At 51.3% G+C, this 27,455-nt stretch overlaps 1 protein-coding gene across 3 annotated transcripts in view; it reads right to left on the bottom strand.

Moving 5' to 3' along the window:
* Positions 1–2,169: 2,169 nt before the first annotated feature.
* GPR157 (G protein-coupled receptor 157) overlaps positions 2,170–27,455 on the bottom strand; it is a 74,487-nt gene continuing 49,201 nt past the window's right edge. For 2 of the 3 annotated variants that reach the window (XM_037985075.2, XM_037985074.2), the window contains 3 exons: positions 13,019–13,232; positions 7,349–7,543; positions 2,170–6,517 (listed from right to left, as the gene is read on the bottom strand). In XM_037985075.2, the coding sequence (XP_037841003.2) occupies positions 6,302–6,517; positions 7,349–7,543; positions 13,019–13,232 (625 nt within the window). In that variant the 3' untranslated portion in view covers positions 2,170–6,301. Of the gene's footprint in view, positions 6,518–7,348; positions 7,544–13,018; positions 13,233–24,773; positions 25,471–27,455 lie in introns of those variants that run through there. The other variant, XM_007980647.3, reaches the window with a different exon arrangement.

The raw sequence follows: 27,455 nt of genomic DNA, 5'->3' as shown, positions 1-27,455 counted from the left end.
GCTCATCTCATCTTGTGGCCCCCACCCAGGGACTGACTCAGCACAAGAGGACAGCTTTGACTCCCTACGATTTTATCTCCGACCCAGCCAATCAGCACTCCCAACTCACTGGCCCCTCCCCACCCACCAAATTATCTTTAAAAACTCGATCCCCACATGCTCGGGGAGACCAATTGGAATAATAATAAAACTCCGGTCTCCCACACAGGTGGCTGTATGTGAACTACTCTTTCTCTACTGCAATTCCCCTGTCTTGAAAAATTGGCTCTGTCTAGGCAGCAGGCAAGGTGAACCCACTGGGTGGTTACACTAGGGCCCTGCAATAGGAGTGCCTTTCACTCCCCTGGTAAGCACCAACTTTGTCTTGTGTACAGGCAGTACCAACCCCATGGGCCTGTGACCTGTGCAGGTTCCAGGATCCTGCCCACAGAAGGGCAACTTCATATCTGGCCTGGCACAGGGTAAGCACTCAGGAAATGCCAGCTATTAGCTAGTGACAATGTCCTAACCCCACCACATCTGGCAAATCCTTTTCCTCATGGAGCCTGGATTCTGGACTCTCCTCCAACAAGTGAGTAATTGTTTCTAGGCCCACGTGCTTCATTCAGAAAGTGGCCCACCTTTCCCCCAAAGCTTCCCCTGCTATAGCTTTCCCTATGTGCAAGGCCTAAGCCTCAGCTGCGTGCTGAGCTGACCCTTGGATACAGCCTGACTCTGTGCCAGGAGCCTGGCAGGCTCTGGGGAAAATGCCTGGTAGAGTGGTCCCTGGAACTTACCATCTCTGCAGAGACTGTGGCATCCCAAAGACCCGCTTAGAAGGCTATAGGAGCAGAAGGAGGTGACCCTGTGGGGTGTGGGCTGCATACAGGCAGAAGCAGGAGGCCAGGCAAGAGGGAACGGTGTGGAACAGTATGGAACATGCAGCCTGGATTCTGAACGCATGCTGCGTTTGCTGGGGTGAGGAAGGCGAAGAGAACTCTGGAAAAGAGGTCAGGGAAGAGGTGACAAAAGGTCACTGAGGGGAGACAGATGGAAAGGGAAAGGCGCATGGCAGTTAATGAGTGGAGGGTCACAGGAGAGGGCTGGGAGGGGATGCTTCCATTTTCTCCCAGATAAGCACATAGCATCAAGTTTAGAGATGCAAAGACAAAGACAGGAGAGAATAGTTAACAAACCTCAGGATGGTCGCCTCGAAGAAGCAGGACCAGGCACTGCCATTCTAGCATTACTTAAGTTTGTGTATATTGTACCTTAATAACCAAATTCAAGATGCCACTTCTGCAGTTTTTTGTTGTTGTTTTGTTTTTTGAGACAGAGTCTCACTCTGTCACCCAGGCTGGAGTGCAGTGACATGATCTGGGCTCACTGCAATCTCTGCCTCCCGGGTTCAAGCCATTCTCCTCAATGCAGTTTTAACTGCACAAAATCCAGAAAGTGGAAGAAAGTTTAGGAGCTTTTGGCAGCAAAATTCCCCAGGTGGAGCAGTTTAAAGAAAAATATGACCGCAAGGTGGGGCTGCATGGCCAGCGCAGACCTGCAAGTCACAAAGCAAGGCAGCCACCTCCGATAGATGCACTTGGAAGGCTGCTCTGTTCCAAGAAGAGCCCTTGGTGTCCCAGCAGTCCCTGACCACCAGGAAGCCTGCAGCTGCAGCTGCAGTGGGTCACCATGTGCGTGATACAACTATGAAGGGTGAAGGGGGTGGCAGCTCAGCCCTGGAGCATCTCTCTTATTCAAGTTCAGCCCCAAGTCATGGGTGCTTGGAACTTGGACCTGTTAACCCTCATCGGCTCTATCTAGGCAGCAGGCAAGGTGAACCCACTGGGCAGTTACACTAGGGCCCTGCAACAGGAGTGCCTTTCATTCCCCTCGTAAGCACCAACTTTGTGGACAGAGCCCAGGAATCTGTATTCTAACACCCTCTCCCTATCTCTCCACCACCATGGTGTTTATTGGGCAAACTCAGGGGAAGCTGGCTACGCCAACAGGGCGGCTGCCTCTTTAGCTACATTTGCCAAGAGAGAAGGGCAGAGCTGTCTTCTCCAGGTCTCAGCCTCATGGTAGGCTCTGGAACCGCAGCAACACAGGCCAATGTGAGCCACCTGTGCAGCAACCGCTCCCTCCCCACCCTGCGCAACACAGCAGCAGGCAATCAGTTTACCGAACATATAGGAGAAAAATAATTTATTTATTTAATTTAAAACAGCAAGACTTCAGCCTCCCCCCCATCAGGGCTTGTATGACAATCCTGCAGATGCAAAACCTCACACTTTTGATGCCACGACTAGAAGTTTGTAAAAACAACTTTTCTTGTTGTGGACACGTGAAGAGTTCTGTCTGTACCTTCAGCCTGGGTCAAATAATAATCTTTATTTAAAAACAAAACAGAACAAACCAAAAAAAACCTCAAAAGCACAAAGAGGCAGAAAGCGGCTGGTAAACCTAGTTAAAAGACCAAAGTTCAGAAAGTGCATGGGAGAGGGACGCTGAGCTGAGGACACTGTTCCGGCTGCAGAACGTGTTATGGCTGAGGTTACACTTGGGTGACTGGGGGATGCAGGCAGATAAACATTAACCACACTAACAGAGGAGACAGAAGCCCACTGGGGCTGTGCAAAGTGTCCAAGGAACACAGCCCCTTTTGCCCTCATCAGATGTACCAGCCCTTCGCTTGAGCCCAGGAGTTCGCGATCTGTCTGGGCAACATGGCAAAACCTTGCCTCTACAAAAAATCGAAATTTAGCCAGCCCTGTGGTCCCAGCTACTCGGGGAGCTGAGGTGGAAGGATCGCTTGAGCCTGGGAGGTGGAGGCTACAGTGAGCCATGACTGTATCACTGCATTCCAGCCTGGGTGTGGTGCTCCAGACAGCAAAACCCTGCCTCACAAAAATAAATACATTAAAAAGAAGTAACAGAAGTAACAGCCCCTCCTGGACTTGTTTTATTTTTTTGAGATGGAGTCTCGCTCTGTCACCCAGGCTGGAGTGCAGTGGTGCGATCTTGGCTCACTGCAACCTCTGCCTCCCGGGTTCAAGCAATTCTCCTGCCTCAGCCTGCCAAGTAGCTGGCACTACAGGCACATGCAACCACGTCTGGCTTTTTGTGGGGTTTTTTTGGTATTTTTAGTAGAAACAGGGTTTCACCATGTTGGCCAGGCTGGTCTTGAGCTCCTGACCTCAGGTGATCCCCCACCTTGGTCTCCCAAAGTGCTGGGATTACAGGCATGAGCCACTGTGCCTGGCCCCCTCCTGGACTTTTAGGATGTGACTTCCTTCCCATCCAGTCTTTCTGTCTGAGCACTACCCACCCAGCTAGACTGACTTGGTAACTGGATCTAAGAAGGAGGCGATATTGCTGTTTTCAAGGTCGGTGGGCCAGAGGCCTGGGCTAAGGCACTCAGGCAAGCCCCTGCCCTGCCCACCTGGTCACCACCATTCACAGTGATCATTCATCTGTGGCAAGAGGTGGGCAGCGGAGGAAGCTGAATTAGATACCCAACGTGTAACTTTTTGGAGGTTTTTACAGAAGCAGATAGAGTGGCCAGTGGCATCAAAGAAATGGAATGAGAACTTGAGCCCAGGCACGCAGAGCAGGTGTTTTCTGAGCCCTCAGCTCCCTCTACAGGCCTTTCCTGACCACAGCCAGCCCGTTTGGGGAGTCACGTCTCAGCCCTGGCTTGGGTACAGCAGGGAGGGCTCTGGAGGCCCCTGCTGAGCAGGGTTGATTCTAACACTATTCCTCTGTGTCCTAGTATTGTCTTTTCTTTTTTATCTGTAAATCATGTTCTCTTTTGCCGCAAGCAAATTCCTGAATTTTTGCTCCCTTCTAGAAGCTCAAGTGAGGGTTTTTACCAGAGACATACCCAGAGATTTGTTGTAATGTCCTTAGGGGAGTCCAGAATTCACTTACAGAGGCTATCTCTGCCGAGTGGCTTTCCCTGGAGCAGCCCAGAGCTCTCTTTCAATCCTAAGGGGATGTTTGTCTCGCTGATTTCCATCAAGAAATCTGTTTTCTTGGACAGGCACAGTGGCTCATGCCTGCAATCCCAGCACTTTGGGAGGCTGAGGTGGATCACCTGAAGTCAGGAGTTCGAGACCAGCCTGACCAACATGGTGAAAACCCATCTCTACTAAAAACACAAAAAATTAGCCAAGCATGGTGACAGGTGCCTGTAATCCCAGCAGCTTGGAATTGAGAGGCAGGAGAATTGCTTGAACCCTGGAGGCGGTGGTTGCAGTGAGTCAAAATCACACCACTGCACTCCAGCCTGGGCAACACAGTGAAACTCCATTTCAAAAAAAAAAAGAAACAGAAATCCATTTTCACAGGAAACCAAAAATCAGCATTTTGGACTCAGTCTGCTAAATGATTATTCCTTTCCTGATACAGATTTTGGTTTTGAGAGTCAAACAGGGATCGGCAGCACAATGTGACTTCGGTTTTGATCCAGAACCATTTTACTAAGCTCAGAAAAGCATGCTTTGTCGAGTTCCGATGGATTCCAAGGGAAATCACCTATCACAGGTAAAGCTGTACTTTCTCTCGCCAAGCCCCTGGAGGTAGCATCTCCACTTCCCATTCTTTGCCAGTGGCTCCTGTGACTGAACAGAGAAGCTTTTTCTGAAATAAGACAAAAGCGTTTGTGGAAGAGCCACAGAATAAAAATAGAGATACAAGTGCTTACTTTCAATTCTTTTCTTTTAAATGTAAATAATTGCTCCATGATCCATGCCGCCACTTACCCCAACTGAATACCAAAATAGCCAAATCCTTTTGAATCCTTTTTTTTTTTTTTTTTTCCCCAGAGACAGTGTCCTGCTGTTTCCCAGGCTAGAGTGGCAGTGGTGCCATACCAGCTCACTGAAGCCTCAAACTCCTGGGCTCAAGGGATCCTCCCGCCTCAGCCTCCTGAGTAGTGGGGACTACAGGCACGCACCACCACATAAGCTGTAGGCAAAAGAATGAGGCTCCTTCTCAAAAAAAAAAAAAAAAAAAAAAAAAAGCTGAATCTCAATCTTAAAACCTTCACCTTCAGGGAGGAATGTTTGTTTGAGACCGAGTTTCACTCTTGTTGCCCAGGCTGGAGTGCAATGGCGTGGTCTTGGCTCACCGCAGCCTCCACCTCCTGGATTTAAGCGATTCTCCTGCCTCAGCCTCCCAAGTACCTGGTATTACAGGTGCGCATCACCCAGCCCGGCTAATTTTTGCATTTTTAGTAGAGAGCGGGTTTCACCATGTTGGCCAGGTTGGTCTCGAACTCCTGACCTCAGGTGATCTGCCCGTCTCGGCCTCCCAAAGTGCTGGGATTACAGGCGTGAGTCACTGTGCCTGGCCTGAGGAATCGTATTTGGATTACTCATCTCTCCGGCCACTTTAACTTACAAAAAACTAAACTAAGAAGTAAATAAGCCAGAATCCCTCCCCGCTCACCCACTTTGGTCTCCCCAAGAACAGGAGGATTATAAGAACGGAGCTGGGGAGACAGTGGGGTCTTCAGGGGTTCCCTGAGACGCCTCTTCCTGCCCTGGTTCCAGCCTTGGAATTGGAAGGAGGGAGCCTGTGTCTGAAGTGATTGACAGGTGGGGGCAGGAGTGTGGATTCTGGCCTGTGCTTGACACTCAAACCCAAGCTACAGCAAGGGTTAGCAGCCCATAGAGGGAGAGGCCAGGAGGCACAGGGAGACTGCTGTCCCTAAGCAGCTGTGCTGGGCTGTGCCCACCCCTGGTGATCACCACGCAACCTCAGGGGAACCTTCAACCTGGTGAATGGCAGCTGCTTCCTCTGTTGAGCAAACTTTCCAAGGAAAGCTGGGCTCTCCAGAGAATCTCAACACCCAGACCATGATGTCTCAACACCATGATGTCTGGATGGGGACACATCTCTGGGGCCCCCGACAGCTTATTTAATCACACGGAAGACAAGTGCACAGGTGTGGATCCCTCAAATTGTAAACAGTGCTGTGCAGTGCTGTGTGGCCCTCAGGACACCAAGGTCCACTGGGTGGAGGCACCGTGGCTGCAGTCGTGGACCACTGGTTTCCCTGAATCTCATTGCTACCCTTATGCAGATGAATGCCCACCCCAGTGCGCCAGGACACTGGTACAGGTGGAACTTGCTGCCTGAGGATCTAGGAGGTAGAAGAAGCTGAGTTGGCGGCTGCTCTCCCAGTGGAGCCGAGAGCATCAATACCCGGGGCTTCCGGTGCAGCAGACGTGCACTTTTGCCCCTGCAGCAGGGACTCACAGAAGCGCCCACCCCCAGGAAGGCGGCACCTATGCACAGAACTAGAAAGGACAAAAGCTCAGGTGCTTGGAAGTTCCCCTGGGGTCCCTTGGAATTCCTGAGATTCTCCTGGCTTGGAGGGCGCGGGCGCCTTGGGAGTGCCGGCCGGGCTCTTGGTGGGAGGCTGAGAAGAGCAGCAGCAGCAACAGAGAGAGAAGAGCCGGGTTCGGACGGCGCGGGTGCAGAGGACGAACATGATGCAGTTGGCACCTCCCTGAAACGTGTTCCCGATACCCTATCAGGAGAAAAGGAGCTGTGAGCACGGGGCTGGAGTTGGTCTCAGAAACACACGTTCTCTTAATTCTTCCAATTAAGAGAAACGGCTAGGCTGGGCACGATGGCTCACGCCTGTAATCCCAGCCCTTTGGGAGGCCGAGGCAGGCAGATCACTTGAGGTCAGGAGTTGAAGACCAGCCTGGCCAACATGGTGAAACCCTGTCTCTACTGAAAATACAAAAATTAGCTGGGTGTGGTGGTGTGCACCTGTAGTCCCAGCAACAAGGAGGCTGATACAGGAGAATCGCTTGAACCCAGGAGGTGGAAATTGCAGTGAGCCGAGATCCCACCACTGCACTCCAACCTGGGTGATAGAGCCAGACTCTGTCCCTGAGCCCCCCCTAAAAAAGAGAAATGGCTGAGAAACACACACACATACCTGCACACACATGCACACACATGGGGTGGCTGGGAAGTGCTGTGTACCCCAGCACCTCCCCCCATCCTCCCCGCCATGGCTGATCTGGGATGACCTTGGCAGTGGGCCTCCAGCAGGGCTCCAGGTCTTCTGGGCTGGGAAGGACTCAGGAGCAGTCAACTCTCCTGGGGCTACTCCTAGGCCACTGGTGAGCACCTCCCCATCCCGGACCACACTGATCCCACTCTGTCTCCTCTCTTCAAGGCCCTGTCTCGGGCAGAGAGGAAGGCACAGCACAGTGGGGCCGAGCTCCCTCCCTGCAGCTGTGCCTTGGCCGACACTGGGGCGCAGCCACTGTGCTGCGGGAAGGAATCAGGCTGTGCCTCCTCTGGGGGCAGGGATGACAACAAGGGCCAGGGAGGGCGGACCTACATGCAGAACGACCAGCACCGGCGTCCGCACCGCGGGGGAGTCACAGAGGGTCAGCACGAACCGCACGGTGCTCCAGACCCGGAGGCAGATGAAGATGAGTGGGATGAGCACCAGCTTCTTGTCCGCCACGGAGCAGCGGCGCGGCAGGCGGTGCTCCTCGGAGAGGATGGGCCGGTACTCAGAGAGCGCCATGTGCTGTGTGGGGACAGCGAGGGCAGACCTGAGCGGATGGGCACCCTCCCACCACATCCAACCGGGGTGCCCAGGTCTTCCCAGGGACCTGAACCAGTTCAGGGAGGTAGGGGAGATGGGCGGTGGAGCCCGGATCCTTTTCCTGAACCCTGACTGCTAGATCCTCCGCCCAGTCCCCATCTCCATGTGGAGGTCTCAAAGTCATCTGAAACAGCTCAGGTCCAAGACAGAAGACAGATCTTGACCCCTGAGGCCAATGCTCCCTTCCTGGTCTCAGCTCATGGAAACAACAGCTTTCCAGCTGCCTAGGCCAACGCCTTGGGGCTCTGCTTTGAGCCCTTTCTTTGTCCCATAGCCCTCATCCCACCCCAGCAAGTCCTGCGGCCCTCTTTGTTTGTTTAAAATAGATACACGGTCTCACTATGTTGCCCAGGCTGATCTCAAACTCCTGAACTCAAGCAATCCTCCTGCCTCAGCCTCGCAAAGTGCTGGGATTACAGGTATGAGCCGCCACCGTGCCGACTTCTAACTTCAAAACAGATCCAGGCTCTGGGTACTACTTCTACCTTCTGCCACTGCCCCTGTGTCCAGGCTGTGTCACCGCTTCTCTGGATGGGCTCCCTCCTCTGCCCCTGCCACCTCGTCCTGCTCCCCACTGCGGTCCATTCTCAACACAGAAGCAGCAGGGCTGCTTGAAAACCGGTCTGCTCCAGCGAGTCCTCCACTCGGAGCTCTTCAGCACTCCCCACTCCACACGCTTCTTATGGTCACAGCGAGGTCAACCCTTATGGTCACAGCGAGGTCAACCCTGCAGCCACATCAACCTCCTTGTTATACTGCAGACGCACAGCACCCACACCTCAGGGCTCCGCACTGGCTGCTCCCTTGTCCTGGAATGCCCATCTCCATCTGTCCCTGGGGCTCCCCTCTTGCCCACTTCAAGACTTTGCTTAAGCAGCACCTTCTGGATAAGGCCCGATGCCCCTATTTAAACTGCACAGAGGCTGGGCACGAAGGCTCATGCCTGGAATCCCAGCACTTTGGGAGGCCGAGGTGGATGGATCACCTGAGGTCAAGAGTTCGAGACCAGCCTGGCCAACATAGTGAAACCCCATCTGCACTAAAAATACAAAAATTAGCTGGGCATGGTGGCACATGCCTGTAATCCCAGCTACTTGGGAGGCTGAGGCAGGAGAATCGCTTGAACCTGGAAGATGGAGGTTGCAGTGAGCCGAGATCGTGCCACTGTGCTCCAGCCTGGGCAACAGCAAAACTCCAGCTCAAAAATAAATAAGAAAATAAATAAATAAATAAATAAATAATAAATAACTACACAGGCACTTCCTAGATAGTCCCATCCTCACGTTCCACTCTTTATTTTAGTCTGTTTCCCATAGTTTGTCTCACCCTCAGTCCCAGGACATCATTCATCCTTGTTCCTCCGGTTTATTGCTTATCATTGTCCTCCCCTCCAGAATGCAAACCCCTTCCCTGCACAGGGAGGGCCTGCTGTGCCCTCCGCCCACCCACCTCTCCAGGAGGAGAACAAAAACGTGATCTTGAGCCAGTCTTGGCTTTCCTCCTCCTAGAGAATGTCTTTCATGAGAGGAAGGAGGAGATTCCTTCCAGATCAAAGCTGAATTTGTAAAAATAGATGAAACCACTCATAATGAAGATGTGTTTCTTTTGGCTGGGAGTGGTGGCTCACGCCTGAAATCACAGCACTTTCGGAGGTCAAGACAGGAGGATCGCTTGAGCCCAGAAATTTGAGAGTAACCTGGGCAGCAGAGTGAGACACTGTCTCTACAAAAAATTTAAAAATTAGCTGGGCATTGACCAGGAGCAGTGGCTCATGCCTGTAGTCCCAGCACTTTGCGAGGCTGAGGTGGGCAGATCACTTGAGGCCAGGTGTTCAAGACCAGCCTGGCCAACATGGTGAAACCCCGTCTCTACTAAAAATACAAAACTAGGCTAGGCACGGTGGCTCACGCCTGTAATCCCAGCACTTTGGGAGGCCAAGGTAGGTGGATCACTTGAGGCCAGGAGTTCAAGACCAGGCTAGCCAAAATGGTGAAACCTGTCTCTACTAAAAATACAAAAAAATTAGCCAGGCGTGGTGGCGCATGCCTGTGGTTCCAGCTACTTGGGAGGCTGAGGCATGAGAATTGCTTGAACCTGGGAGGCAGAGGTTACAGTGAGCTGAGATTTGCCACTACACTCCAACCTGGGCAACAGAGCAAGACTCTGCCTTAAAAACAAAAACAGAATTAGCCAGGTGTGTTGGCACACACCTGTAGTCCCAGCTACTTGGAAGGCTGAGGTGGAAGAACAGCTTGAATACTGAGGTGGAAGTTGCAGTGAGCCAAGATCGCGCCACTGCACTCCGGCCTGGGCAACACAGTGAGACCTTGCCTCAAAAACAAAAAATGCATTTTTGAGCTGGTCCTGTGCCTGGGACGCTGAAGGCCCAGGGGAGGGGAAGTGCCCAAGGTTTTCTGCCAGCACCTGGTGTCCTGTGGAGTCACTGGTGCATCGTGGCATCTCTGAGCCCCCAAGCTTCTGCAACTCACCTGCTCAGAGCCTTCCTCCTCCTCCTCCTCCTCCTCCTCCTCCTCCTATGGCTTTTAGCAGCAGCCCAGTGAGCTGGACTTCCCGCTGCACCCCTCCGAAACAAGCAGGGGAGCTACAGGGTGGGACTGCTGCACGAACTGCCCACTAGCTTGGCTGCAGTCTGCTCCTAGCGGTGCCTGTCCCAGCTCCCCGACTCTTGGCTCTTTCCTAGCTAGAGGCAACTAGCACATCCTCAGCTCCCTGCCCACTGCTACCCCGTTTTTCTGAAACACTTGCTGATTTGGAAAAGAGGACCCATTGTCACCCGCAGGGGTCAGCCTCAGCCCCGCAGGCTTCCTGCCCTGCCAAAGGAAAGGCAGAAAGAAAGACACACAAAGGGCATCTGTAGAGGAGAGTCTTGGGCAGGGCCTGGCGGAACGCCTGGGAGCCTTCATCGGGGTCCCGGAAACTTCCCAGGGCAGTGGAAAAGAAGAGGAGGTGAGAAGGGCATCCATCACCCAGGCAGGAGACCAACAGTTAATAAAAGGCTATAAGAAGACAAAAGAGGATTTCTTTTTTTTTTTTTTTTTTTTTTTTTTTTTTTTTTTTTTTTGAGACAGGAATCACTCTGCCACCCAGGCTGGAATACAGTGAACTCCCAGGCTCAAGCGATCCTCCTGCCTCACTGTCTCAGCCTCTCAAGTAGCCAGGACTATAGACATGCACCAGTATACCAGCTAATTTTTTTTTTTTTTTTTTTTTTGAGATGGAGTCTTGCTCTGTCGCCCAGGCTGGCGTACAATGATACAATCTCGGCTCACTGCAACCTCTGCCTGCTAGATTCAAGTGATTCTCCTGCCTCAGCCTCCTGAGTAGCTAGGATTACAGGCACCTGCCACCATACCTGGCTAACTTTTATATTTTTATTATAGACGGGGTTTCACTATGTTGGCCAGGCTGGTCTCGAACTCCTGACCTCAGGTGATCCATCCACCTCGGCCTCCCAAAGTGCTGGGATTACAGATGTGAGCCACTGCGCCCAGCCTTAATTTTAATTTTAATTTTTTTTTTTTTGAGGTGGAGTCTCACTCTGTCGCCCAGGCTGGAGTGCAGAGGCGCAATCTCGGCTCACTGCAACCTCCATCTCTTGGGTTCAAGCGATTCTCCCACTTCAGTCTCCTGAGTAGCTGGGACTACAGGCGTGTGCCACCATATCCAGCTAATTTTTGTATTTTTGGTAGAGATGAGGTTTCACTATGTTGGCCACACTGGTCTGGAACTTCTGACCTCACGTGATCCACCCACCTCGGCCCCAAAAAGTGTTGGGATCATGGGCATGAGCCACCGTGCCCAGTCTAAAAAGGATTTCAGACCAATTGGGAAGTCCCACAGCCATCTCCAGCAAGGAGTCCAACTGAGGCAGAAGAAGGGTCTAGGGTGGGTGAGAACTGGTTAAATTTCCAAGTAAAAAGAAGAGAAAACTAGAGGTCTTGATTCGAGAAGACACAATGGGAGTGGAGGGCGGGGATTAGGTGTCCAGATGGCCACAGGCGCAAGGTGCATCCTGGCTCAGAAATGGCTGCTGGGTGGACAGAATGGCCTACAAGATGGGTACACACCCTCCTACAATTTCAGCCCTGAAAACTCAGAGGGCAAAAAGAAACACAGGGACTCACACCAGCAAGCCTGCAGGATGAGCCCGGAAGTCTGAATTTAAAGCATTTCCTCTGGACCTATCTTACTGCCCCAGCCACTCCTCACATTGAATCTTTGCCTGTAGTTACTTGCACTTCTGCCTCACTCCGGGAGGGTGAGATCCATGTCCGAGTCCTCAGGATAAACCCCCATGCTATACACAGTTTGGTGCTAGTAGATGTTCAGTAAAAACATACTGAACGAGGCTGGGCGCGGTGGCTCACACCTGTAATCCCAGCACTTTGGGAGGCTGAGGCAGGCAGATCACTTGAGGTCAAGAGTTCGAGACCAGCCTGGCCAACATGGTGAAACCCCGCCTCTACTAAAAGTACAAAAAGTAGCTGGGCATGGTGGCACATGCCTATAATCCCAGCTACTCGGGAGACTGAGGCAGGAGAATCACTTGAACCTCGGAGGCAGAGGTTGCAGTGAGCCAAGATTGTGCTACTGCACTCCAACCTGGGCGACAGAGCAAGACCCTGTCAAAAAATAAACAAACAAAACTAAAGTAACATACGGAATGAGTGGTGGAGTAGATCAATGAATGGGTTAATCTGTGGCCTTTTGCAGGCGTTTGCTTGTAGCCAAGAGGAAGCCCCTAGTTCACATATGCAGACTGGGAGGCAGGAACAAGGAGGAACTGGGCCAAGGTGTCAGAGGAAAGCCATGCTTTCCTAGGCTCTCCAGCCAGCCCGGCCTACTGATTTCTGAATTCTGGAAAACTCTGCCATTTAGGATATAATAAATCACTAAGCAAAGTTAGGTGAGTTATTTGCATCATTGATTGTAAAATTCCACAGTCCTCCCTTCCCTGGGGCAGCCCGGTCTTGGGTCCATCCTCCCCTTTTAGCTAAATTTCTCAAGTTTAAGCAGCCACCACAGGCTGTCCACCAGGGGGCAGGAGAGGGCCATGACCGAGGACACGGCAGCCCTGTCCGCAGGAGCCCTGCGCCCTGGCAGGCCCTTCATCGGCTAAGCCTCCCTTTCCTTATCTACAAAGGAGCAAAAGGACCCGGCTCCTAATGGGGCAGCGGGAACCGATGCACGATCCGTGTAATACAGCGTGTTGCATGGTGTCTGGTGCACAGTAAGTGCCTGGTCCCCTCCGGCCCATCACTGGTTCTGTCCCCAGAGACGCAGCCTGTCCCCTCGGGTGGTCAAACTCAACGCCAGGCCTTGCACCTGGGCATAGAGGCCATGAGGAGGGCCCTGAGTTCTGAGGGCAGCGCCTACCGCTCTGTTGATGTGCTTCCGGACCAGGAGGTACAGCAGGGGCAGCAGTATGTATGCCAGCATCTCCCACAGCTTCCCCGTCAGCAGCATCCACAGGACGTGGTCCTTGGCCTCTAAGTCAATCCAGCACCAGCCCACAGACACGTCCGAGGCATCATAGCCAATCTTCTTCAGGGCGACGGCTGCCACAGTGATGACCAGCGGGACCCCCCAGCTGAGGAAGGAGGAGAGAAAGAGGCATTGGGGTCAGGCCATGGCTCCCAGCAATGTCAGCCCTCACAAAATGACAGAGGACGCCCTTCAGAAAAGGAATGGTGCTCTCCGGAGCCCGGATGGCACAGTGGCTCTGGAAAATAAGGGACAGGTGTTGCCCCAGGAGCCTGGCTCTACTTTAGAATTCTTCAGGGACTGGCATTAGAATGGAGTGATGTGGGACAGCCAGCTCCCAGCGTGTGCCCAGCTGCTTTTGCATACACGTGTGTACAGAGTTCGAGACCAGGCAGGCAAACATGGTGAAACCCTGTCTCTACTAGAAATACAAAATACAAAAATTAGCCGGGTGGGCGTGGTGGTGCACGCCTGTAATCTCAGCTACTTGGGAGGCTGAGGCAGGAGAATCTTTTGAACCCAGGAGGTAGAGGTTGCAGTAAGCTGAGATTGTGCCATTGCGCTCCAGCCTGGGTGACACAGCGAGACTCCATCTCAAAAAAAGAAAAAAGTTTTGTATATATGTGTGTATAGAGCACATGGCCAGGCAGGTGTGTGTGTGTTTGCTGCTGTCATGACTGCTGTGAGTCACGTCCTGCTGTCCCAGGGTTCAGGCCTGTGGTGCAGACACTGGTGCTGCGTGGGGCCTGTCTGGTTTCTGTTCCGGGAAGCCTTCGGCACCAGTGTGCGAACACCTGTCCATGCTCGTGCAAATGTGCCACAAACCATCAGCGCCCCTTGGTCAGCCCTTGGGTCTAGAGGTGCACATGTCAGAGGCTTAGGGTTGCCTGGGCGGGGAATTCCAGGGTTCTGCTTACCTTTGGCTGGCTCTAGGAGGGGGAACGTGGGCTTTGAGCAGCACGTCCCTTCGGCCTTGAGGACTTCTTACGCAATGGCGGGGAATGGAACCTGGCAAGGGTCAACGGGGACCTCTGAAAGCATAAAGCTCAGGTAGGGGCCCCTCCAAGGGCACTGTTGGGCTCAGTTATCTTTTTTCTTTTTTTGAGATGGAGTCTCGCTCTGTCACCCAGGCTGGAGTGCAATGGCACAATCTCAGTTCACTGCAACCTCCACCTCCTGGGTTCAAGCGATTCTCCTGCCTCAGCCTCCCAAGTAGCTGAGATTACAGGCATGCACCACCATGCCCAGCTAATTTTTGTATTTCTAGTAGAGACAGGGATTCACCATGTTGGCCAGCCTGATCTTGAACTCCTGACCTTAGGTGATCCACCTGCCTCAGCCTCCCAAAGTGTTGGGATTATAGGTATGAGTCACCATGTCCAGCCCAGGCTCAGTTTTCTAGAGTGCTCTCCCACAGCCAGCCACACAGCCAGGGGTAGGCCCTTCCCTGTAGTCCCTGAACCAGACTGTTCCTTACACAGCAATGGAGCACACAAAGGCTACAGGGCTCCTGAGAGAGGCAGCCAGTGGGGTGGTTAAGAGCTTGGATTTCAGGGTAGTGGGCTGGATCCAAGTCCCAGCTCTGCCTCTGCTCGGGAAAGTTATTTAGCCTCAACACGCCAGGTTCTCTGCAAAGTGCGGATGACGACAGTGACTGCAGGGTGTCATCATAGGGTCATTACAGGAATAAATACATGTGTGTACAGAGCACATGGCCAGGCAGGTATGTGTTTGCTGCTATCATGACTGTTGTGAGTCACGTTCTGCTGTTCCAGGGTTCAGGCCTGTGGTGCAGACACTGGTGCTGCGTGGGGCCCGTCTGGTTTGTCCGAGGAAGAAGACACAGTACCCCTGTCCTAAGTCAGGTGCCTGGAGGGCAAAGCCTTAGGTAAACAGGAATGATACTATGATAACTATGAGATCAAAATTCAACGTGAATCTGAGGCCAGAATGAGGCCAGGAGAATTGTGCTTCAAGGGGTTCTCCCAAACGCTGCCGGGCTGGCAGAGGAGGCCGGGCAGGGACGAAGATGAGAGGGAAAAGTCAGTTCCCTGGGACTGGGAAGGCCTCATGCAGGATGCTTCCAGAACAGAAGGGCTCTGGCCAACCATCCCCTCTGCAGCGCTCTCCAGTCCCCACTGGCCTCTGCAGGGAGGGGCAGGAGTGCTGATGGCAGAGTCACGTCACCCTCAGTGGCCTCGGTGGCAGGAGGCAGCGTGTCCTGTTGGAAGTCACAGACACTGGAGCAAAAAGACCACAAAAGGCCAGGCACGGTAGCGCACGCCTGTAATCCCAACACTTTGGGAGGCCAAGGTGGGCGGAACACTTGGGGTCAGGAGTTTGAGACCAGCCTGGCCAACATAGTGAAACCCCGTCTCTACTAAAAGTACAAAAATTAGCTGGGCGTGGTGGCGCGAGCCTGTAATCCCAGCTACTTGGGAAGCTGAGGCAGAAGAATCCCTTGAACCTTCGAGGCAGAGGTTGTGAGCCGAGATCACGCCACTGCACTCCAGCTGGGGCGACAGAGCAAGACCCTATCTCAAAAAAAAAAAAAAAAAAACCCCACCCATAAAAGGTAAGAAAGGGTTGTTTTAAAACTCATGACAGGCAGGGTGAGGTGGCTCATGACTGAATCCCAGGACTTTGGGACTTTCGGAGGCCAAGATGGGTGGACCACCTGAGGTCAGGAGTTCGAGACCAGCCTGCCCAACATGGTGAAACTCGTCTCTACCAAAAATACAAAAATTAGCCGGGTGTGGTAGTGCATCCCTGTAATCCCAGCTTAGTGGGAGGCTGAGGCACAAGAATCCCTTGAATCCAGGAGAAGGAGGTTGCAGTGAGCTGAGATTGTGCCACTGCACTCCAGCCTGGATGACGAAGTGAGACTCTGTCTTAAAAAAAATAAATAAAAGCAAGTGGCCTTTAAAGTGCCACCAAGCCAATCCTCCAGTCATAATGTGCTGTTCCTCATTACTTTACAGTTGCAGGATTCCGCTAAGGAATTCTGGGAAGGGGGTGAGCACTGTATGTAGGAACAGTCTCCCTGGAGGGGGCTGGTCTGGAGCTGGGGTCAAATAGGGGATTCCCCTCTGAGTTGGGCCTGGGAGGGTCGCAGTCGGCACAGCACTCCTTTGGGCTCCCTCTACATCCCCGACAAGCCTTATGGGAAACCGGGGGACCACACAGACCCGCACTCTGTAACTTTAGGGTTGCAGTACTAAAGCTACACAGCGGCAGATTTCTTCTGTGATACTGAGTTTGTGCTGGGAAATAACCAAAGGGAAGGTCAAATAGGCAGAGGGTTTTGAAAGGGTTAAGAATGTGGGTTTAAATTAGCTGGGCGTGGTAGTGCACACCTGTAATCCCAGCTACTCAGGAGGCTAAGGCAAGAGAATCATTTGAACCCGGGAGGCAGGGGTTGCAGTGAGCTGAGATTGTGCCACTGCACTCCAGCCTGGGTGACAGAGCGCAACTCCGTCTAAAAAAAAAAAAAAAAGAATATAAAAATGTGGGCCTGATCAACAGGGAGGGGTTGTTTGAACACACAGGAGGAGCAGCTGTGTGAGGGCCAGAAGCTGCAGGGGCGGGAGTGGTATTTAAGTGACAGGAGGTAAGAGGTAGAATCAGGGAGCCGGTGGGAGTGAAGAGAGTGGAATGGTCCAATGATCCTGCAAAGCAGGCTGGGCCAGACTGACTCATGTACAGGCATGGACAATGGTGTGTTGGGAACATTTCACAACTGGCTCTCCAGAAAAACGTAGACGTATGCAGGTGTGCATGTATGCATGTTCACACAAACACATAGAAATGTATACATTTCACCCGCAGGACGTGAAGCATACAATTTATAAATAATAATAATACTCCTTCTTGATCGTCCATTCCATGCAGCCAACTGATTCTCACAGAATGCTTTTGTTGATTTCAGCCAAACCCTGGATTTTGCCAACCTGTGGATGCAATCAGCAAATGAGAGAGCTCCGTGGCATGAAGTTAACTGATGCTTTCATTTCCCTTAACAAGATGAAAATGAAATAAGGAAGAAATAGAAAACAAGACATACGTTGTCACCAACTAGTGACATGAGCAACTTCTTGGTTGAATCAGGTACGAGTTTTCTTCCCCCCACACTGGGAGAGTGTTTCCTCAATTTTTTTCTGCTCCATGATCCTGTCTCTTCTCATCTCTTCTTTCCATACTGGCTTTTCTGCCTGCCCCAACACAGCTGCCATCTCTTCTTAAGCTCAGAGATGAGTAACACTTAAGTTTAATCTACACCTTTTACGTCTTCTCCATTACTTTTTTAAGTCTAGATCAGGGGTCCAGCAAACTATGGCTCTCAGGCCAAATCTGGCCCACTGTTTGTTTTTTTTAGATAAAGTTTTATTGCAACACAGCCACACTCAGTCATTTACAGATTGTCTACCGCTGTTTTCAGGCAGAGTTGAGCAGTTACAACTGAGGCTGCACGGCCCAAAAAGCTGAAAACACTTACTTTACAGGAAAACTTTGCTGACCTCTGCTCTACACAATCAACAAAGCAATAAATCAAGCCACCAAGGCGTGATTTGTAGTCTTTGCCAACTTCCATGTGTAAATACTTCCACCATGGCCAATTTCCAGCCACCAACACATGTAGTTGGAAACAGATGCACACAGCACTCCATTATATAGTATTTTCACCACACAGATTTGATAGATGCAACAACCTCAAGTGTGTAAAGAGTAAAATAGCTATCACACGATGAGCTTTGAATATTTGTGGCTTTTAAAATTTTTATTTTATTATTCCCAGCCCTTTGGGAGGCCTAGGCAGGCGGATCACGAGGTCAGGAGTTCAAGACTACCCTGACCAACATGGTGAAACCCTGTCTCTACTGAAAATCAAAAAAATTATCTGGGCATAGTGGCGCATGCCTGTAATCCCAGCTACTCAGGAGGCTAAGGCAGGAGAATCAATTGAACCAGGGAGATGGAGGTTGCAGTGAGCCGAGATCGCACCACTTCACTCCAGCCTGGGTGACAGAGCTAGACTCCATCTCAAAACAAACAAAAAACAAATTAGAGAACTCCGAGAACCTTCCAGCTCCAGGCCCAGGTTTCCCCTTTTTGCTACACTGGGACTTCCCGCTCCCCCCAGAGCAGAGTTTTTATAGTAAACATGGGGGTCACAGACTCTTGCTTCCTCTGTAACCCTAAGCAAACTCCAAAGGGTGGAGCATGTGTGCGAGAGGCACGGGGGCTGGACCCTGCTGGAGTCATACCCACACCCGCCCTTAGCTCAGCGGGACCAGAAGAAACTCAGAGACGCCCGAGGAAAACCGGGTCGGCCAGGACCCTTCCTTCTGACCCCCAAATGAGCTGCCCCGACCCTTTAGCTGCCCCCCCTCCATGCTCACAGGTCACACAGCTGATGCCTGGCACCATGGAGGTCCTGGTGGAGCGGGTGGTCACCTCGCCCCTGCTGACCCTGATCTGGCATCACGCAGGTGCCCACCACCGTGCGGGCAGGAAGGGCTGTGCCGCTCTTGGAAAGGAGGTCCCCTTATATGGGAGGCGGAGAAATGACCCCTCCCCGCAGCTCTGGCCTCCCTCAGGTGGGCGTGGTAAACACGCAGCCACTCAGGCACACCACATGAAAGTCAAAGATGGGACATCTGTGGCAGCCGCCTCACCAGCTAAGACACAGTAGAAAGGGACTTCTCAAACACAGGGACTTCCCCTGAACACTGAGTATCTCACACAACCTTAAAAAAGCAACTGCCGGCCAGGCGCAGTGGCTCACGCCTGTAATCCCAGCACTTTGGGAGGCCGAGGCAGGCGGATCACAAGGTCAGGAGACCAAGACCATCCTGGCTAACACAGTGAAACCCCATCTCTACTAAAAATACGAAAAAAAAAAAAAAATTAGCCGGGCGTGGTGGCAGGCGTCTGTAGTCCCACCTACTCGGGAAGCTGAGGCAGGAGAATGGCAGGAACCCAGGCGGCAGAGCTTGTAATGAGCCAAGACTGTGCCACTGCACTCCAGCCTGGGCAACAGGGTGAGACTCTGTCTCAAAAAAAAAAAAAAAGCAACTGCCACCAAAAAATTCAAAATGCTGTCAGAATGAATGGACACGAAACCCTTGGGTGAAAGCTGGAGATGTGATAGGCTGTTTCGAACCACCAACGTCTCTCAGCAAGACACTTCTTAACTACAAAAGGAAAACTAGTAACTTGTAGTGCAGGAACTTGGCAGATATAGCCTGAGCCCAGTGATCAGAGTTAACATCACCAGTAAGGGAATACGTCCAAGTTGCTGGCCACCAGGTAGAAAGCAATGAGAAAAACATGTTTCTGGGATATCCTGCCAAAAATGCAGAACCTGAACCCATTATGAGGAAGTACCAGGCAAACCTGAATTGAGAGGCATTCTATAAAATAACGGGCCTGTACTCTTCAAAAATGTCAGCATCATAGAACACCAAGAAAGGTGGCAGAAGTGTTTCAGATGCAAGGAAAATAAAGGTATATTAAAATTAAGTCAACATACAAGCCAAGATTTTCCTTTGCTATCAGGGACACTGTTAGTCCATGGACAAAAATCTCAACAAAGGCCGGCCACAGTGGCTCACGCCTGTCATCCCAGCACTTTGGGAGGCAGAGGTGGGTGGATCACTTGAGGTCGGGAGTTTGATATCAGCCTGGGCAACATGGTGAAACCCCATCTCTACTAAATATACCGAATTAGCCAGGCATGGTGGCGCATGCCTGTAGTCCCAGCTACCTGGAAGGCTGAGGCAGGAGAATCACTTGAACGTGGGAGGTGGAGGTTGCAGTGAGCCGAGAGATCGCGCCATTGTACTCTAGCCTGGGCAACAAGAGTGAAACTCTGTCTCGAGTGGGAAAAAAAGAAAAAAAAAAAAAAAAACATATACACACACACACACACACACACACACACACACACACACACATATCAATAAAGTCCACCAATCAGGTAACAGTATTGTTTAGTATTAATTTCCTGCTTGGGTAGATGCCTGCGGTTCAGTAAGAGATTGTGCTTGTCTTCTGGAAATACATACTGAAGTATTGAGTATGTCACTCTTATTTTATGTTTAAATTTTTTCTCTCTCTCCTTTTTTTTGGTAGAGGCAGGGTCTCAGTATACTGGCCAGGCCGGTCTCCTGGCCTCAAGTGATCTTCCCACCTTGGGCTCCCAAAATGCTGGGATTAAACCACTGCACCCAGGCCCTGTCACTTACTCTTAAATGGTTTCAGAAAAAAGTAACTGGAGAGGATAAAGCTGATATGGTAACATTTAGGAAATCTGGAAAACTAAAAATAATTTTTTAATTTTTTTGAGATAGGGTCTTGCTCTGTCGCCCAGGCTGGAGTACAGTGGCGCAATCTCAGCTCACTGCAACCTCTGCCTCCTGGGCTCAAGCGATCCTCTCATCTCAGCCTCCTGAGGAGCTGGGACTACAGCTGCACACTACCATGCTCTGCTAATCTTTTAAATTTTTTGTAGAGACAGGATTTCGCCATGTTGCCCAGGCTGGTCTCAAATTCCTGGGTTCAAGTAATCCGTCCACCTTGGCCTCCCAAACTGCTGGGACTACTGGCGTGAGCCACCGCGCCCAGCCTAAAAATAAATTATTGTTGAAACTGTATTTCAGTTTTTAAAAACTGTTACAGCCAAAAGACAACACAGACTCCTAAAAGGAGTCTTGGGCTGGGTCAGAAGTAGATTCTAACCCTGAGCCTCTCCCTTACTAGCTATGTAGCTCTGGGCCATCACATCTGCTATGAGGGTAATCGCCCCACCCATCCATTCTGTTGGGTTACTTTTTTTTTTCTTCTTCTTTCTCTTTTATTTTTTTTGAGACGGAGTCTCGCTGTGTCACCCAGGCTGGAGTGCAGTGGCCCGATCTCGGCTCACTGTGAGCTCCGCCTCCCGGGTTCACGCTATTCTCCCGCCTCAGCCTCCCGAGTAGCTGGGACTACAGGCGCCCGCCACCTCGCCCAGCTAGTTTTTTTTTTTTTTTTTTTTTTGTATTTTTAGTAGAGACGGGGTTTCACCATGTTAGCCAGGATGGTCTCGATCTCCCGACCTTGTGATCCACCCGCCTCGGCCTCCCAAAGTGCTGAGATTACAGGCTTGAGCCACTGCGCCCGGCCTCTTTTTCTTTCTTTTTTTTTTTTTTTTGAGACAGGGTCTCACTCTGTCACTCCAACTGGAGTGCAGTGGTGGTCTTGGCTCAGTGAAGCCTCAACTTCCTGGGCTCAAGTGATCCTCCTGCCTCAGCCTCCCAAAGTGCTGGGATTACAGGTGTGAGCTACCACCCCTGGCCCTGTTGGGTTATTGGTGATTAGTGGGCTAATGAATGGAACAGCACTCTGCAAACATCAGGGGCCAGACACAGCTCATGCTGAAATATGGTTTCCTGAGGATGAGGTCTAAACTGCCTCCTCTCTCTGGAAAGGGGGCCACGGTAGGTATAATGATGGGGCCCCAGGCGGCCACGCAGGTGCTCTCCTAGGAACTTGTGCGTGTGCAGGATTCTCTCTAACCTCCTGCCTTTATGTGACTGTAATCAGTTTTAGCGATGGTTTCTGTCACTTTGCATTGTATCGTATCATTAAAAAAAAAGACTTACAGAATTCAAAACCAGTATCTAAGAGGTGCACACCATTTCAGAAGGGGAGGGTAGACGCTTAACTTCCTGTTCCCCCACTTCTGGACATTGAGGTTACTTCCAAATTCTCACCATGATAAGTGCCTCACAAGCAGCTTTGTACATAAAGCTTTGTACGTATTTTAGATTATCTCCTTAGACTAGGCTCTGATAAATAGGATTACTGGATCAAGGGGTATGAACCGAATATTTTCTACAAAGACTATTTCAATTTACACCATCAATAATACTGTAGAAAAATGCCAGTGAAACTGGCATTTATCATGTTTGTATTCTGCCTTACTTTTTTTTGATATGGAGGCTCGCTCTACCACCCAGGCTGGAGTGCAGTGGCACGGCTGTGGCTCACTGCAACCTCCACTTCCCAGGCTCAAGCGACTCTCCTGCCTCAGCTTCCTGAGTAGTTGGGACTACAGGCATGCATCACCATACCTGGCTAATTTTTGCAATTTCAGTAGAGATGGGGTTTCCCCATGCTGACCAGGCTGGTCTCAAACTCCTGACCTCAAATGATCCGCCCACTTTGGTCTCCCAAAGCGCTGGGATTTACAGGCATGAGCCACCACACCCAGCCCTGCCTTACTATTTTTTTCCTCCTAATTAAATGAGGAAATGGTACCTTATTGTTATAACTTGCACTGCTTTGAGTATTAATGGTATATGATAGATATTTATCAACTGCTGTTACTATTTTGCTTGAGTATGTCTTTTGTCCATTTTTCAGGATATTTGTGGTAAAAAAAAATTGAATTCTTAAATGCACATTAGAATAGGGATATCAACTTTTGTGTTGTCATATTTTAAAATACTTTCCAAAACTGAAAGCTTTGAAGAGGATGGAATTCCAGCAGTATGAAATGGTTAAAAAGTGGATAATCACGTATTTATGCCTGAAGGTGGTATTTCTCACATCAATAGATCCTGCAAACAATAAACTAATATTCCAAAGAAATTTTACTGGAAATACACTGGAGAGTCCTTAGTAAGGTCATTGGCAATACAGTCTAGGAAGATCTAGGTCAACAGATGAACCTGTTAGACAGGTTTAACCAATTCCCTTAGACTAGTGAAGTCTGAATGCTGAGAACTCCAGAGAATAAATTGTCAAACTCCCTCTCTAGCTTGGATACAGGTAATTTTACTTTCTTTTAAAGGCAGGCAGGTCACATTCAACAGACAAGATGAATAAGTTGCTTGTTTTTTCTTTTCTTTTTTCTCTTTCTTTCTTTTTTTTTTTTTTTTTCTGTCTTGTTTGAGACAGGGTGTTGCTCTGCCTGCAGTCATAGCTCACTTATAGCCTCGACCTCCCAGGCTCAAGCGATCCTCCCACCTCAGCCTCACAAGTAGCTGGAACTACAGGCATGCGTCACCATGCCCAGCTAATTTTTAAATTTTTAGTAGAGACAAAGCCTCACTATGTTGGCCAGTTGAACTCTTGGGCTCAAGCGATCCTCCTGCCTCAGCCTCGCAAAGTGTTGGGATTACGGGTACAAGCCACCACGCTGGGCCTACTTCTTTATCAAAGAAGCCCTTCCTGAACAACACAGAAAACCCCCCAGAGGGTCCCTAATGAGAACCAAACAGAAAAACCCCCAACTCAGGTTTGTTGGGCAATCCTTCTTTTCCACAGAAGCTGGACCAGATTCTGTTATCGTTTAAAAAATATACTACGTTGAATATTTTTAAAGACAAGAAGGGAAAGAGAACAGGTTCTTGCAAAGATAGGTACAGCCTCGACTCCTTTCAAGTACACACGATCTCCCGAGTACTCGCTGCCCACACCCAGCCAAGTCATCACGGGACCCAGACAGGGTCAGACGGGATGCTGCCGGGAAAGCAAGGCGGGGCCCCATTCCGTGGGGCCCTGCAGCATTTGAGCCATAGTTTGAATGATGTGTTGCGAAGAGTTTTTACTTGCACAGCTGAGAAGCAGGTCACTTTGTTTCTCAAGAACCAGCCGGCCTCAGTGCACAACTGAAGGTCAAGCGACTCTCACAGCCCTGTAGCCTCACCGTGTGACACCCAGGTGACCTGTCTCTGCCAAAGTGCTGACTGTGCTCGCAGTCCTTGGAAGGCACTTAAGTTTTTAATAGAAAGGACCTATAATTAGGGCAGTATCTGGTGCTCTGATCTGGGAGAAGGAGAAAAGGAAAACAGCCCCTAGGATTCCTGCCCACAGTTCAGCACAGGACGCTAGGAGATTTTCAAAACCTGACATTCCCCAGAGATTTTCAAAACCTGACATTCTTCAGCGAGGCTTATGTGAAAGATGCTTGAGCCGCAGAGTAAGGTCTCGGCTTTTCCCCACTCTCAGAGAGCCTCCAGGAGGACTCCGAGACTCCCAGAGCAGCCCTCCGCCCCCGACCTCAATCTCAGAACAACTGAACTCTGGAGAGTCAAGATCACCAAGAACAGAAATACAAGGGGCTGGGGCCTCAGTTTAGAAACGACCAAAGACAGAATAAAAAGGACAGTCCTTTGTACAGCAGAGGCAGGGCAGCTTGGGAGTGGCGGAGTGCACCAAGCTCACTGTGGCTTGGCGTGGGTGGTGGCGTAGGACTAGGAGTTGCCGGCTCTCCAGCCCGGGACAGTTACCCAACTGTCTCCCAGCCTGTTTCCCCATGGGCAGCAGACACGGCCAGGACACAATGCAGCAGGTCACAAGGGGCTCAGAGTGTCCTCCCCTGCCCCGTCCAAGGAAACACGGCCCGGCTCTGGGGGCGAACTCTGACCCCACTACCCCAAGGGGCTGTGCCCTGGGGCAGGCACAGAGGAGCTCCCTCGGGAGCGAATCTCGGGTAAGTCTGGCCTCCTCCCGCTGGCCCAGGGCTGCCCCGGGGGCGCCAGCAGGCACTGCTCGCTGCGGGTAGGGGGGTCCAAACTAGACGTGGCCTCTGGGAGGGCAAGACCGGGAGGGGTCGGCCTGTGTCGGGGGCTACTGGAAAAGCAGCGCCACCGCCACCCACCTGACGACATGGAAGGCCCAAAGCAGGCGGTCTGTGCGGGGCCCGCGCGAGGCGCGGACGATGCTGAGATACAGGTAGAACGCAATGGCCACGGTCCAGAAGAAGGAGCTGGTGTTGGCGAAGGTGGACAGCGCGCCCTGCAGTACGCAGTCCCACGACGGGCCCGCGAAGTCCTGCAGCACTCCGTAGAAGTAGGAGGCGGCCGAGAGCAGGTCGGCCAGCGACAGGAAGAGCAGCAGGCGCCGTGCCCGGCTGCGCAGGTCGGGCCACAGGGCGTGCGTGGCCACCAGCAGGCCCGAGCCGAGCGCGGAGAGCGCGCACGACAGCAGCACCACTGCGCGCTCCGACGGCACCAGCTCGGTGGGCGGCGCGGCCTGCGGCATGGCGTGGGGGACTAAGAGCCAGAGCGCCGGGAGGGCAGAAGCCGGGCCGCGCGTGCGGCCACCGCCGCCGCCGTCTGGGCAGCTAGACGCCCGAGGCTCGCGTCTAGGCGCCCGCCCCACCCGCGTCCGGCCGCTCCCCGCCCATCTGGGCTCTGGGTCCTGAGCCTCGCCCACGCCCAGGGCCCACCCCCCATATCCCGGTCTGAGCCCCGCCCAGGTGCCCCTCCTCGTCCCGTTTCTCCGGGCCCTGAGCCCCGCCCCCTCCACGCCCGTGCGGCTTCCAAGCTCCACCGGGTGCCAGAGGCTCCTGAGCCCCGCCCACGCCCTCACACCACGTCCCTAAGCCCCTAAGCCCTTAAGCCCTATCCCCGGGCCCCCCAGGTCCCAGCACCTGTCCCTCCACACTCTGCCAGGCCCACCCCGGCTCTTGCCAGGTGTCTAGGACGTCCAGTCCTGTGAGAGGAAGGACTGGCATTTTTAGGGCTCGTGTTACTTTCCCTCTTTTCAGCCAGCTTCTGTGTGTGTTGTGAGTGGAAGGGCGTGAGGATCAGAGGCGTTCTTTCCACTAGCAACAGAAGCAGCTCTCGGGTGTGATCCTCATTACTTAAGCCGTGATCCCGACGTGTTCACAAGTTGGTGGTGGTGACGTGGGGAAGCCCGTGTTTCCAACTTTTCTTAAAATAAACATGTTGTTTTTTTTTAAAAAAATAGCTAACTAGGTGTGATTTTTAAAAAATGAAATGCTAGGCCGGGCGCGGCTTTTTCTTGTTTAAAAATTTCATACTTTTCAATTAAGATGTAGTTCACATACCGCAAAATTGGCCCTTTTAACTAAACAATTCAGTAGTATGTTCACAAGTTTGTGCAACCATCGTTATTATCATTAATTCTACAACATTGTCATCACCCCAAAAAGAAATCCTTATCCCTTAGCCGTTAGCCCTTAGTCATTCTCCCCTAAGCCCTGGCAACCACTCTTTTACCGTGGATTTGCTTGTTCTGTACATTTCCTATAAGTAAAATCATATGCTCTGTGGCCTTTATGTCTGACTTTTTTCACTTAGCACGTTTCTGAGGTTCATCGTAGCATACAGCAGTGCTTTATTCCTTTTACTGCCCAATCATATTCCATTATATGGATATACCCCTTCTTTTTTTTTTTTTTTTTTTTTTGTATAGACCGAGTCTCCCTTTGTCGCCCCGACTGGAGTGCAGTGGCATGATCTCGGCTCACTGCAACCTCCACCTCCCAGCTTCAAGCAATTCTCCTGCCTCGCCTCCCGAGTAGCTGGGACTACAGGCACATGCCGCCACACCCGGCTAATTTCTTTTCTATTTTAGTAGAGATGGGGTTTCACCGTGTTGCCCAGGCTGGTCTTGAACTCCTGAGCTCAAGCAGTCTGCCTGCCTCAGCCTCCCAAAGTGCTAGGATTACAGGCATGAGCCACCGTGCTCAGCAGGATGTACCACATTTTACTTAGCTATTATTCATCAGCTGATGGACATTTGGGTTGTTAACACTTTTTAACTATTATGAATAATATCACTATGAAAATTTGCATACAAGTTTTTTGTGATGTATGTTTTCAGTTCTCCTATGTGTATATCTAGGAATGGAGTTGCTGGGCCATACGCAACTTTATATTTCAGCTTGTGAGGAACTGCCAAGGTGTTTTTCAAAGTGACTGTACGTTTCATTTAAATTTACACCAGCAATGTATGAGGAATTTCTCTACATTCTTCCAACACTTTTTTTGAGACAGGGTCTCTGTCACCGAGACTGGAGTGCAGGCACAACCACAGCTCACTGCAGCCTCAAATTACTGGGCTCAAGCAATCCTCCCAAATTGGTCTCCCCAATAGTTAGGACTTCAGGTGCATGTCACCATGCCCTACTAATTTTTTTTTTTTTTAAAGACTGAGTCTTGCTCTTGTTGCCCAGATTGGAGTGCAGTGGTGCGATCTAGGCTCACTGCAACCTCTGCCTCCTGGGTTCAAGCAATTCTCCTGCCTCAGCCTCCTGAGCAGCTGGGATTACAGGTGTACACCACCACGCCCTGCTAATTTTTGTATTTTTAGTAAAGACAGGGTTTCACCATGTTGGCCAGGCTGGTCTCGAACTCCTGACCTCAGGTGGTCTGCCCACCTTGGCCTCCCAAAGTGCTGGGATGACAGGTGTGAGCCACCTTGCCCAGCCCCTACTAAATTTGTTTTTTGGAGATGGGGTCTCAGTATGTTGCCCAGGCTGGTCTCAAACTCCTGCCTTGACCTCCCAAAGTGCTGGGATTACAGGTGTGAG

This window comes from Chlorocebus sabaeus, chromosome 20, assembly GCF_047675955.1.
Source record: "Chlorocebus sabaeus isolate Y175 chromosome 20, mChlSab1.0.hap1, whole genome shotgun sequence".
NCBI lineage: Eukaryota > Metazoa > Chordata > Mammalia > Primates > Cercopithecidae > Chlorocebus > Chlorocebus sabaeus.
This window is presented reverse-complemented; position numbering and strand designations above follow the sequence as displayed.